This window comes from Pyrus communis, chromosome 2, assembly GCF_963583255.1.
Source record: "Pyrus communis chromosome 2, drPyrComm1.1, whole genome shotgun sequence".
Classification (NCBI taxonomy): domain Eukaryota; kingdom Viridiplantae; phylum Streptophyta; class Magnoliopsida; order Rosales; family Rosaceae; genus Pyrus; species Pyrus communis.
The window spans coordinates 5,839,792-5,853,593 of record NC_084804.1 but is presented as its reverse complement, the minus strand read 5'-3'; the positions used below and the strand labels follow the sequence as shown (position 1 = coordinate 5,853,593).

At 39.5% G+C, this 13,802-nt stretch overlaps 2 protein-coding genes across 2 annotated transcripts; both read left to right on the top strand.

Moving 5' to 3' along the window:
- Positions 1-885: 885 nt before the first annotated feature.
- LOC137726646 (putative germin-like protein 2-1) lies at positions 886-1,852 on the top strand. The gene is made up of 2 exons (XM_068465585.1): positions 886-1,059; positions 1,254-1,852. Exons 1-2 carry the CDS (start codon positions 945-947, stop codon positions 1,787-1,789), a joined length of 651 nt encoding a protein of 216 aa, XP_068321686.1. The 5' UTR covers positions 886-944; the 3' UTR covers positions 1,790-1,852.
- A 3,422-nt stretch (positions 1,853-5,274) lies between these two features.
- LOC137726857 (putative wall-associated receptor kinase-like 16) lies at positions 5,275-13,562 on the top strand. The gene is made up of 4 exons (XM_068465812.1): positions 5,275-5,843; positions 11,372-11,771; positions 11,885-12,049; positions 12,227-13,562. Exons 1-4 carry the CDS (start codon positions 5,355-5,357, stop codon positions 13,435-13,437), a joined length of 2,265 nt encoding a protein of 754 aa, XP_068321913.1. The 5' UTR covers positions 5,275-5,354; the 3' UTR covers positions 13,438-13,562.
- Positions 13,563-13,802: the final 240 nt, after the last annotated feature.

Here is a 13,802-nt window from a genome sequence, read left to right as displayed (position 1 = left end):
GCAATCCCATGATGGGTGACCCACTGGGAAGTTGCTCGTGAGTTCCCAAAAACAAAACCGTGAGGGAATGGTAAACCCAAAGCGGACAATATCGTGCTAAGGCGGTGGAGCGGGCCCGGGAAGTGATCCGTCCCGGGCCGGGATGTGACATAAGCCCATCTGTTGCCTTTAGGTAAATAATACCATTTATTAAAAAAAAAATATATATAATAAACATCTCTCCACTCCCACATTCTCTCTCTCCCTCCCTCCCTCCCTTGCTCCCTCCCTCTCTAAGTCCCTCTTGTTTTGCATTTCTCTCCAACTTTTCTCTCCCATATATTTTCAAAAAATAAAAAAATAAAAAAACAAAAAAACTGCTCCACACACAGAATGTGTCGGCTTAGGCTAGTAATAATAATAAGAACAACAACAGAAGCCATCCTAAAAATCAAACTAAATGACCTATGGTCACATCGAACCACATGACTGAAGCATGAAACCGATATAGCCAAAAACTTTACCACGTGAGGAAATATGTAGAATTCTCACACAATAAATAAAAACAACACATTAGTACTGTCTATGTGGACTGATTAAACCATTGCTAGTTGGTTCATCAAGGTGGGCCAAAGCAAAACCAAAATGTGATTTCTAAGTGCGCATGGGGAAAAAGCTATAACTCTGTCTCTTATATATAAACACACTTTGGTCAATGGTAGGCCAAAGATATTGGGCCGACCCCTCAGCTCTCAATATATGCATGTCTGCATGCTAGAACTGCGTAGCACGCGCCTAGTCAATAACCATTAACAAAAAGAGAAAGAAAAAGAAGGGACAAAGACTACTTATAAATATACTTGTGCTCTTGTTCAAAGAAAATCAGCAAACTACGTTTCCCACAACTTTAAATCTGCTTCTTGTTCTTCTCCTAGCTAGAGCAGCATATACTTTGAAATTACCAAATGGCCACTGATATTTCCTTCTTTGGGTTTGTATTATCTTTATATTTGTCAATCGCCATTGCATCGGATCATAGTCCACTTCAAGATTTCTGTGTTGGGGACCCGAAAAGTCAAGGTACTAGCTATATTTTTTGTCTGTTTTTGCTTCTTTTCTTGTGTATATATACTTAACCAAAAGACTGAAATTGGTTGGAATTATGTTTTATTTATGATGTAATTAGGATCCCAACCCTCTCCCTAGGATTTGTTTGAAATCTGGACAAAAGAAAATTTATTTAACAAATTAACTTGCGAAGTTAAATGTGGCAGTGGTGGTCAATGGTCTAGCTTGCAAGGACCCTAAGACAGTTGAAGACAATGATTTTTCATTTGGTGGACTTCATTTAGAAGGCAACACATCTAACCCAATTGGGTCAAGTGTGACACCAGTAACCGTGTTTCAACTACCAGGTCTCAACACTCTTGGCATTTCACTTGTCCGAATCGACTATGCACCATCAGGTGTCAACCCTCCACACATTCATCCTCGCGCCTCCGAAGTTTTAACACTCTTGGAAGGCAGCCTTGAAGTCGGGTTTGTGACATCCAGCCCCGAGAACCGTCACATCACTAAGGTGTTGCAGAAGGGTGATGTGTTTGTTTTTCCAATTGGACTTGTGCACTATCAGAGAAATGTAGGTTCTGGTAATGCTGTGGCTATTGCAGCTCTCAGCAGCCAAAATCCCGGTGTGGTGATAATTGCCAGTTCTGTTTTTGGGTCCACGCCTAGTATTGTCAATGACATTCTTGTGAAGGCATTCCATGTTGATAAAGGTATTGTCAACTACCTCCATTCGATATTCTAAATATGTACCTCGTTGAAAAAGAAAGAAACTCTAAATATATGTGACAGTAGATTATCCCCCACTGTCTAACTCATAGCTCACATATGCCTTGTATGTTTATGTTACAACGCCTTGAAATTCCTTTATGTTACAAGGTTTGAAATTATTGGACTAAATTAAGAGCTTCTAGGAAAGCCCATGCTAAATGGAATTTCATTTAATTGAGATCTTCTAGGTCTTCAAAATAGTAAGGACCTTTTCTTTTTTTCTTTAAATTAATTATTAAGATGGTTATTTGTTTTTTTCTTTTAAGAAAACCTCGATGGTATGAGGAAAATTTTATTGATATCGAAGAAAGAGTACACCTATAATCCAGAGGGGGAGGGGGGACATAAACCAAACCCCTTATAATACAATGAAAAAGGATAAAAAAAAAAAAATACACGAAAAGAAGGGGTGACATAAACCTTGCCCATCTAGAAACAAAAACAACAAAGATACATGGAAAAGTGGGGGACATGAAACCTAACCCCTATAAAGTCGAACCTAAAGGTCTAAACCTGTAAACAGAACAAGCAATATCACAAGGTTAAGAAAAAAATCAAGAAAGTAAGACAAACCTATATGCCGAGATGCAAATTAATTTGAGAAGCAGAAGTCAAGAAAGCCTACATAGTCTGAAAACAAAGCAGCACAAACCGTCGTCATAGGGGAATCAAGCCATACCAAAATTGGAGAAGATAAACCCATGTTAGGAATATTGTCCGCAACCACATTTCCTTCGTGATGAGAGGCGTAGAAAGCCATCTCCCAAATGCGATCCAAACAAATAGACCACTACGTACGAAGAGGTTAAGGAGTACCAAAATTAGTAAATTAGATAGCAAAAATAACACTAGAAAAGTCACTTTTCAGCCAAAGACAATGTCAACCCCACTGATATGCAAACTTTACACCGATAATAACTGCTAGTAATTCTGCAAAAAAAGAGTTGCGATGACCAATCCCTTGGCAGAAACCACCAAGAAACTGATCATGACAATCCCCGAAAACTCCTCCACAAGCAGTAGGTTTAGGATTTCCTAGACAAACCATCTGTATTAAGTTTAATCCAAGGGAACCAAGGAGAATACCAAAGAACATGAAGAATAGTCGGTGTCTTTCGAGGGATAGGTTGAATCCTAGAGAAGAAATGATACGAGTGTCAAAACCCTGAGAGTAACCAAGAATAAACTTCGCACTAGGAATGATCCCATAATTGATAGACATGTAGAGATGATGAAAATAGATTGAGCGATCCTAAAAAATAAACTTATTTCGAGCTTTCCAAATAGCCAAAATAGTATAAAGACCCACAAAAATTCAAAGATTGTGCCACTGTTGGGAAAAGGGCTTACGTATGTAGGCATCCCAAAAAACAGCCAATGAATATGAAAATGATAAAGAGGTACCAAATTGACAAGCTAACTACCTCTAAAGCTACCTAGATATCCAGCACTCGAAGAAAAGATGAAAATTAGATTCCTCAGAACTATGAAATAAACAACAAATGGATGCAAGAAAAATACCACGTCGTTGTAATGCACCTTCGGTAGGAAGTTTGTCATGAAAAATCTGCCAAGCCAAAATAGATAGTTGAAGTGAAATAAAATGCCGACAAATAACCTTAGCACAAGCACAATTGCTATGCTTTTTCCGAATAAGATGATAACCAGAAGAAAAGGAAAATTTCCTAGTAGACAAAGGCTCCCAAATCAGTTTGTCATCCTCTACATTTAAAGGCAAAGGTAAACGAAGAATCAATTAGACCACATAAGAGAATAAATCTACAAAATAATCTGGTAAAGACTACCTTTGAGCTTCAATAGCATTTGAAACCCAAGAACTGTAGGTGAAATGACCAAAGATAATGAAGAGCCAATAATCAAGCCATCCAACCATTTGTCGAACCAAAAAGAGACTGACTTCCAATCATCAGTAATCCTATGACTATTATTATTCAGATTAGGCAAAACATGCTTTCAATCATGCCACACAGAAGACTGTAAATAGATATCTTGTTTTTTGTAAGGTGCAAGAGAAAAAGGCTGACGAGTGAAAGAACTCCATGAAGAAGAAGATTGTAAAGCATCCTAACCAAAACTAAGTAAAGCCGCCAAGATCAAAGCAGCCAAATCACAAAGACCAAATCAACCCACCTTCATGGTTAGGTCCACACACACCATACTCCAATCAACAATTACTAACTTTCGGGAAGTCAAGTTCCCTAAATAAATAAAATTCTGTGCACAAGTAGAAATATGCTTTAAAAGGCAAGCTGACCATTGATAAATTGAGAAGTTGTGAAGAAACAAGCTTTGATAAACCAAGCAAGCTTCGTTGTTTGTTCCGAGGAGGAAGATCGATTAAATCAAATCCTCGATGATGGTATAAACAATGATGGATATATTGAGACAGTTTGCAGATAGATGTCTAAGGTTCAAAGGGAAGGAAAGGCCTACAATGAAAGAAGTAGCCAAGGAGCTAGAGGGGATGAAAGTTACGGCTAAGCATCCATGGGGTAAAGCTGATTTCTGTTCAGAAGAGACTGGGTCCTTACGTGGGTCACCTAATTCAGACACTCATTTTGTCGATGTTATTGCTGATTCGGTCCAACTATGGGTACTACACGCGGCTATGGCAGCATACAAATCATCTTGACGTCACCTGATGCAGAGATTTTTCAATGTGTGTCATAATATAGGTGATTTAATACTTGAAAAAAATAATTAACTACTATTATTATGACTTGGTGTATCGGGCCGTGTTTTCGACTGAAATATTTTTCCATCTGATGATGTGAGATAATTAATCAATTGACTTGTAGGATTGTAGCTGGCCAGCAGTTATTAATTTGTTTTCAGTTTGATCAATCAGCAGCTATTTTGATAGGGATAAGTTGTCTGTCACAAAATATTTTTAACATCAGGATTGAGTCAACCAATATTTTGTGCTTTTAAAGAGAGGCCAATGGATTGAGTTTGAGAGGAAATTTTTTTTTATTTACCTTGATTGAAAAAGACAATTGTTTCAATTAACCTTTGTGAAAATGACTATCAACCCACTGTGAAATATAAAATTATTTTTGAATTTACTAATTTGGTGAATAGAGAATTGTAATATAGTTTCATAAAACACGGACTTGTTAATACGACTGGACTCGATCTTTCCCAGTCCTATTGACAAATCACAAGGTATGAATTGAAAGGAGGACAATTGAATCTACTTTCATTCTTCTTCGCTTATCCCCAAAGTTATCGGCACTAAAATAATATAAAATAAAAAGACTACTGTTAGTTCAAGTCATTTTCTCACAATTGGTGCTTGAGTTTGCGCAGACGCCATTGCTTACCGACTATTACCAAGTCGGATCATTGACTGGAACAGAAGGCAATTTAACACATAAATCAGTTTTACTAATTCCTTCCGTGTAAAATGCCACTTCTTTCACTAATAAGAAAATAGAATAGAGGATTAGGCAAGGGATTCGTACCATTGCGCAGCCATACTACCGAAGCACCTAGCATACCTTCCGGCGCTTAATTCCATGGCCATAAACGGGAGGACCATGCTTATTCAACTCTCTTTGGCCGTAATATTAGCTGCTACAATTACAAAATTAGCAGCAGCTGATGGACCCCTGACTCAAGCCCTGCCTGGCTGCAAAGACAAGTGTGGTGATCTCACAATTCCATATCCATTTGGCATAGGTGACGGTTGTTACCTCCGACCGGAATTCAACATCACTTGTGACCACTCGGCCACACCCCCAGCGGCAAACTTAACTGGTCAGACATTCCGTATTACCAAATTTTCCCTTGATGAGGGTGAGTTGCAAGTAATGATGTTCATATCCCGAGATTGCTATGCCACGGTTGACTCCCACGCTCGCAGAACCTACCGGAACAACCCAGCACTCTGGTTGCCTCCTCCTTATACCATATCTGATACCAAGAACAGATTCATCGCAGTTGGTTGTGACACTTACGCCCTTTTCCAAGGTTATAGAGGCGAAGAAAGGTTCATCACTGGGTGCATGTTGTTAGGATAAAAGATTAGGATTATTTTACATTGCCAGGTGTCACAATTGTATTGGGTACTCTAGAAGTCAGTTAGTATTTATAAGGATGTATGATGTAATAGTTGGATATAATGAGAATACAGTTTCTCTCTCTTCGAATGCTTTCTTGAGTTCTTCATAATTTCTTCTTCATAGTTTCTTCTTAGCGTTATCATGGTATCTTCGCCTGCCATGGTTAACACCTGTGATTCACGATTCCTGTGCTTCCGCTCGTCGTCGTCGTAGTCGTAGTGGTCGTGGTTGTTCCGGTGACCGACATCGGATCCTTGCTGGTTGTTCGCAATTTCAGAGAAGTGCTAATTTCTCAAACCCTAAGTCGGTGGCATTTCTTCTTGTCGGTTGTTCGGTCTGCTATTGGAGCCTGTTGATCTGTTCGTCGATCTGTGCACCTACTGCCGTGCCGTGATTTGTGTAGTCGTCAACGGTTGATTTGTTCGTCGGTCTTTGCAGCTACCGTCGTGATCATCTTGAGGTGTTTTCTTTCGATTTCTCAGTATTGATACTTGCAAGATTTTGTCTATCACAATTATTGCTTCGTGGTACTTCTTGCTGCGTGATTCTTGAGGTGTTTCTCTGTTGATTTCTTGATCTATTGATTACTGTTCGTTCATTATGGTTACGGCTGCACAATTAGCCCTCACTCAATCTCCAATTTCGTCGCTTATACCTAGTGTTGGAAACACGGTGACTGTGAAATTGGATGATTCCAATTATGTTACTTGGAATTTCCAGATTTGCTTGTTACTAGAAGGGAATGGAATTATGGGATTTATTGATGGAACCATTCCTTGTCCTCAGAAATATACTGCGTTGGAGTCTGATGATGAGTCGATTGTAAATGACTCTCCACCGACTGATGCCTATCAAGTTTGGCATATTCATGATAAAGCTCTTATGACCTTGATAACTGCCACACTATCTACTGCTGCTTTATCTTGTGTTATTGGATGTCAAAGTTCCAGTACTATGTGGAATCATTTGAAAGAACGATTTGCTCATATGACTCGCACTAGTATTGTTCAAATGAAGATTGATCTGCAGAACATTAAGAAAGGGTCAGAATCGATTGATGCTTACCTGCAGAGGATTAAAGAATGTAGGGATCAGTTAGCTATTGCTGGTGTTGTGATTTCTGATGAAGATATTGTGATTGTGGCTTTAAGGGGCTTACCTACAGAATACAATACCATTAAGTCCGTGATTCGGGGTAGAGAAAGTTTGGTCTCTTTGAAGGAACTTCGGTCTCAGTTGAAGGCCGAAGAGTCTACTTTGGAAGACGGTCTTAAACAACCACATTTAATGGCAGCTATGTTTGCTAATGCTTCCAACACAACTTATGAAACTGGTGGATCTTCCAATTCTCATCCATATACTGGAAACTTTGATCTGGGTTCTCATACTGGTCCATATACTGGTGGTTCTTCTTTTTCACCAATGGCTCAGTTTCAACAATTGCCATTTCCATCTCCCAATGGTCCTGTTGCTTTTGTTTCTCAGACTGGTTCTGGAACTTACAACAATTTCAGGGGGACTAACTATCGGAACAAGGGTAAAGGGAAAAGGTTCCACACTGGTTTTCAACAACCTTCTGGGTTCAACACTGGTTTTCAACAACCTTCTGGACATAACAACTTTGCTCAACCCTCTCTTCCGTCACAGTCTCAGTTTCAGAATTCTGGATCTCCAATGGCTTCGGGACACTCTTTTCAACCACTGCTGATTTGTCAAATATGTGATAAAAAGGGCCATGTAGCTTTGAACTGCTTTCAGAATGGCTGCCAAATCTGCCACAGAAAAGGACACACAGCTGCCACTTGCTTTGACAGGAACAATACTGGATCTACGCCTATGCCTACTTTCTCCTCATCTCCTCTGATGTTTCCGCAGCAGTCATATCCTCAGACTTCTTCACAGTTGCAGCCCCATCCTCACTCTTCACCTTCATTTTCCTCTCAAGTGCAGCATCCTACTATGATGTCTTCATCACAGTATCCTAATGGAATGATGTCTCCTCCCAATAATTCGCAGGCTGCTTTTACTGCACGCACTAATTTCTCACCATCAGCCCCCACACATGAGTATTGGTTGCTGGATTCGGGAGCAACTAATCATATGACATCCGATTTGTCCAATCTGCAAGCTGCTACTCCATATGCTTCATCAGAAACTGTGACTGGTGCTAATGGTGAAGGTTTACAAATTTCTCATATTGGTCAAGCTAGCTTATCCACTCCTTCTCATACACTTGAGTTAAAATCTGTGTTACATGTTCCACAATTGTCACAGCACTTACTGTCTATGTATCAATTATGCAAAGACAACAATTGTAGGTGTATTGTTGATGAGTTTTCTGTGTGTATACAGGACAAGGTCACCAACAAGGTTCTCTATCAAGGACTGAGTAACCAAGCTGTCTATCCTCTTCCACTTCTCAAACCACCAAAGACTAATCCTGCAGCTTTTCTTGGACAGAAAATAAATGATTCTCCTTGGCATTGTCGATTGGGTCATCCCACCAATTCTGTTTTACAAGTAGCTCTTAGTAAGTCAGCTATTACTTCCTCTTGTAATTCCCCATCTCAAACTTGTACTGCTTGTCTCCAAGGCAAGTTCACCAAGTTGCCTTTTCCTGTAATGGCTTCCAAATCTTTTGTTCCACTTGAGGTCATTCACACAGATGTATGGGGTCCATCTCCTACCAAGTCTATAGAAGGGTATAGCTATTATGTGTCGTTTATTGACGAATGTACACGATATACATGGATTTTTCCCATGAATAATAAAGCTGCTGTCTTTGAGATCTTTGTTCAGTTTCATGCCTATATTCAAAATTATTTTTCTGCAACTATCAAAGTTTTGCAAAGTGATGGGGGAGGGGAATATGTTAGTACTCGATTTCAAAACTTTCTCACCACCAAAGGCATTGTCCATCAAAAATCTTGTCCATACACCCCTGAGCAAAATGGTTTAGCCGAAAGGAAAAATAGGCATCTTGTTGAAACTGCTGTTACATTACTTCAACAAGCCTCTCTTCCATCTAAGTTTTGGTTTCATGCATGTGCCACAAGTACATATCTTGTTAATAGACTACCTACTTCCGTGTTGAAGATGCAGTCTCCATTTGAAGTGTTGTATAAATCCCCACCTACACTTGCTCACTTGAGGGTTTTTGGGTGTGCTTGTTACCCTTCCTTAAAACCTTATAGAACCAATAAACTTGATCCTAAGACTACTATGTGTCTATTTTTGGGGTATGCTGCTCAATATAAGGGGTATATTTGTTATGCTATAACAGATAATAAACTAATTGTCTCTAGGCATGTTTTGTTTGATGAATCTGTCTTCCCTAGTACATATGGTCTGTCTTCTTCATCCTTCAGTCCTACTGTCTCTTCTGCATCCATTTCAGGTTCAATAGCTCCTCCTACTACTTTTAATCATCCTCCATTTATTCCAATCCCATTTCCACACATATCATCTTCTCACCCATCAGTTACTCAGTCCGATTTTCAGCAACTTGGTGATCTTGGTCATCCTGGAGGCAATTCTGCTTCACGGTCTGCATCTCCCTTGTTGCTGTCCGAGTCTCATCCTGATGTACCAAGTTCTCAAGTTCCAGATTTGCAACATGTTTCTGTCGTCAGTTCTAATACTCATCCTATGCAAACAAGGTCCAAGTCAGGGATTTTCAGAAAGAAGGTTTTTTCTGCTGTTGTTCACGAAGATGTCAAGGAACCTCAGTCTTTTAGTATTGCTGCTCGATCATCTCAGTGGAGACAAGCAATGACAGAAGAGATGGATGCTCTTATTAAACAGAAAACTTGGACTCTTGTTCCTCTCCCATCTCATAAGAACTTGGTGGGTTGCAAATGGATATATAAAGTCAAAAGAAATCCTGATGGATCTGTGGCTCGGTATAAGGCTCGTTTAGTGGCCAAGGGGTTCTCTCAAGAAGCCGGCCTTGATTACTATGAAACGTTCAGCCCCGTGGTTAAGCCTACTACTGTTAGGTTAATGCTATCATTGGCTGCAACAAAGGGCTGGAAACTTAAGCAGTTAGATGTGAAAAATGCGTTTCTGCATGGTTTTCTAGATGAAGAAGTGTATATGTCTCAACCACAAGGGTTTATTGACAAGGATCATCCAGATTTTGTTTGCAAGTTAGAAAGGTCTTTGTATGGCCTCAAACAAGCCCCTCGTGCTTGGAATGCACGATTCTCGAGTTTCCTTCTCAGTTTGGGCTTCACATCCTCTTATGCCGATCCTTCCTTATATGTAAAACGTGATGGTCCTTCCCTTGTTGTGTTGTTGTTATATGTTGACGATATTATACTCAGTGGTGATGATGATGTCCATGTTCAGTCTGTGATCAGTCAATTAACCAGGGAGTTCGATATGAAGGACTTAGGGGTCCTCCACTACTTTCTTGGGCTGCAAATTGAGTATCAACCTCAGGGCTTGTTAGTTCATCAGTCCAAATATATCAGGGACTTGCTGCATAAGGTACATATGTTTGACAGTAAGCCATGTACCACTCCCTGTCATCCAAATCAAAAGCTCTTAAATCATGGTAGTCCTCCATTCCATGATCCCGGTCTTTATAGAAGTATCGTCGGGGCATTACAGTATTTGACTTTCACCCGCCCGGATATAGCATATTCTGTCAATCAGGTATGTCAGTTTATGCATTCTCCTCTTGACAGTCACTTTGTTGCTGTCAAACGCATAATGCGGTATCTCAAAGGTTCTCTGCATCTTGGTTTGTGTTTCCAACCTGGTAATTTGGATATAAGAGCTTACACTGATGCGGATTGGGCTGGGGATCCCAATGATCGACGGTCGACCACTGGGTTTGTTGTGTTTTTAGGTGATAATCCAATTTCCTGGAGTTCCAAGAAACAGCATACAGTTAGTCGTTCTTCAACTGAGGCAGAATATCGCGCAATGGCAACTACCACTGCTGAAGTTGTGTGGATTCAGCAGTTACTCCAGGATCTCTCTTTATCTCCTTCAACAACTCCTTTACTTCATTGTGACAATATCTCCGCCATGGCTTTAGCAACCAATCCCATTCTCCATTCTAAAGCTAAACACATAGAGATCGACTGTCATTTTGTGAGGGAAAGAGTGCAGCAAGGCACCATTATGTTGCAGTTTGTTAACTCATCTGATCAGTTTGCTGATATTCTTACAAAGGGTCTCTGTTTTCCATTGTTTAGTTCACATTGTCACAATCTTATGCTAGCCGATGCCCAGCATAAAATTGAGGGGGAATGTTAGGATAAAAGATTAGGATTATTTTACATTGCCAGGTGTCACAATTGTATTGGGTACTCTAGAAGTCAGTTAGTATTTATAAGGATGTATGATGTAATAGTTGGATATAATGAGAATACAGTTTCTCTCTCTGCATTCTCTCTCTTCGAATGCTTTCTTGAGTTCTTCATAATTTCTTCTTCATAGTTTCTTCTTAGCGTTATCACATGTCATTATGCAACAGCCTTGGAAGCGTCAGTGACTCTAATTGCGCAGGCGTTGGATGTTGCCAAACTTCCATCCCCAGCGGACTGAAAAATTGTACGGTTCAATTGAACAGCTATTACAATCATAGCTTTATAATGGACTTCAATCCCTGCAGCTATGCTTTCACTGTCGAACAAGGCCAGTTCGAATTTAGCAGCACAAGTTTTGATCAACTCACCAACACAAACCTACTTCCAATGGTTATTAATTGGGAAATTGAAGATAAGACTTGTTATTCTGCTTGCAAGGCAAATAATAGCGTGTGTGTCAAGCGGGCCGTTAATATCAGTGGTTCTGGTTACATTTGTCAGTGCTTGGGAGGTTACCAAGGGAATCCCTACCTCCCCCATGGTTGCCAAGGTAATTTTATCTAATATTAATTCATATATTAACATGTTTGTTGATTTTCCTAGAAAATATTTAAATTGGGGTTTTAGTGTCACCTTCATGGATTTTCGTTGCTTTTAATTCAGATATTGATGAGTGCAAGTCGTCAAACCCGTGCAGTATTGGAACGTGCGTAAATGTACCAGGAAACTTTTCCTGTAAATGTCCCGAAGGGTACAAAAATGATGGCGCGGATAGAAAGAATTGCATCAAAGACAACCCGAACAATCTCCTGCTTCTGATTTCATTGGGTATGTTTCACTAATTTACATGCTAACAGCCTAACATGAATAATAATCATTTTCATCTATATATACATATAGTCATATATCTGGTTTCAATTTCAATATTACTTTGTCAGCAACCGTCCATCTGCTCCCAGCAAATTATAAAAGCAAACTTAGTTGTGATTTTTCAATTATGTGTAGGTGTCACTGGTGGGTTCTTGATTTTACTTGCTGGAATTTCATGGACGTATTGGGCAATGCAGAGAAAAAAGATCATCAAACTCAAAGAAAAATACTTCAAGGAAAATGGCGGCTTGTTGTTGCAACAACAACTGGCTAGTCAAGAAGGCTCCGTGGAGGCAATAAAAATCTTTACTGGAGAAGAACTTAAGAGGGCCACAAACAATTACCATGACAGTAGAATCGTTGGCGAAGGAGGCTATGGAATAGTTTACAAAGGAGTATTGCCAGATAGCAATAAAGTAGTTGCCATAAAGAAGTCCAAAATTGGTGTGCCAACCCAAAAGGAGCAGTTTGTTAATGAGTTGATTGTTCTATCTCAAATCAACCATAGAAATGTGGTGAGACTATTAGGTTGCTGTTTAGAGACATCAGTGCCATTACTAGTTTACGAGTTCATCACGAATGGCACTCTTTTTGAGCACATCCATCATAAAAATGGCAGGGCATCATCCTTTTCATGGGAATTACGATTGAAGATAGCAGCAGAAACGGCAGGAGCACTAGCATACTTACACTCCTCCGCTCTCATGCAAATCATACACCGAGATGTGAAAGCGACAAATATACTATTAGAAGACAATTACACAGCAAAAGTGTCAGACTTTGGAGCTTCGCGATTGATTCCTTTGGATCAAAATCAGCTAACAACATTAGTACAAGGGACATATGGATACTTAGACCCTGAATACTTCTTAACGAATCAACTAACCGAAAAGAGTGATGTGTATAGCTTTGGGGTTGTCCTTATGGAGCTACTAACCAGCAAAGTAGCACTTTCTTTTGCCAGGCCTGAGGAAGAGAGAAACCTAGCAAGCTTGTTTGTTTGTGCAATGGAGGAGGATCGCTTGAATCAGATTCTTGATCAAGACATAGTCAACGATGGAAACATTCAGACAGTGAAACATGTGGCCAATCTCGCAAAAGGATGTGTGAGGTTAAAAGGAGGGGACAGGCCTACGATGAAAGAAGTAGCGATGGAGTTAGAGGGAATGAGAACTACATCAAAGCATTCATGGGGGAAAGCTGATTTCACTCCAGAAGAAACTCAGTACTATCTTGGTTCATCCAGTTCAGACATTTACAGTGCTGTTGCTGTTCGAGGTGACTTTAGTGGTACGAAGGGTAGCATGGAAATCCAAATGTTAATGCCGTATGATGATGGCAGATAATTCAGGTAATGTACCCAAAAAATAAAAACTAAAATTGACAAAATTTAGTAATGGGATTTTGTCAAGATCGTGTTCATAGAATAATGTGATTTGGGTGTTGGGTTTCTTTCAAGTATATTAGTATATAGGAGCATATTTCTACCCTTAGGTGTTGGGTACGTATTGGGTTTCTTTCAAGTATATTATTATATAGGAGCATATTTCTGCTTTCTAATCAACTTTTTATCATGGATTTTCAGTGAGTATATATAATTTTGAAAAGCATGGCTATAAAAAGTATGGATACTGTAAAAATTATTAATGCCTTATGAGGTTTAAGAACACCAATACATGTGTTTTATAACAAAACAACAGTGTACCAACTA

What these genes read in the sequence shown, in the direction of transcription:
- LOC137726646 (XM_068465585.1), top strand. Translation starts at nt 945, where the DNA reads ATGGCCACTGATATTTCCTTCTTTGGGTTTGTATTATCTTTATATTTG. An exon ending in TGGGGACCCGAAAAGTCAAG is followed by an intron (nt 1,060 to 1,253) that starts GTACTAGCTATA and finishes TAAATGTGGCAG; the next exon opens with TGGTGGTCAATGGTCTAGCT.
- LOC137726857 (XM_068465812.1), top strand. Translation starts at nt 5,355, where the DNA reads ATGGCCATAAACGGGAGGACCATGCTTATTCAACTCTCTTTGGCCGTA. An exon ending in CCTCCCCCATGGTTGCCAAG is followed by an intron (nt 11,772 to 11,884) that starts GTAATTTTATCT and finishes CTTTTAATTCAG; the next exon opens with ATATTGATGAGTGCAAGTCG. An exon ending in CCTGCTTCTGATTTCATTGG is followed by an intron (nt 12,050 to 12,226) that starts GTATGTTTCACT and finishes AATTATGTGTAG; the next exon opens with GTGTCACTGGTGGGTTCTTG.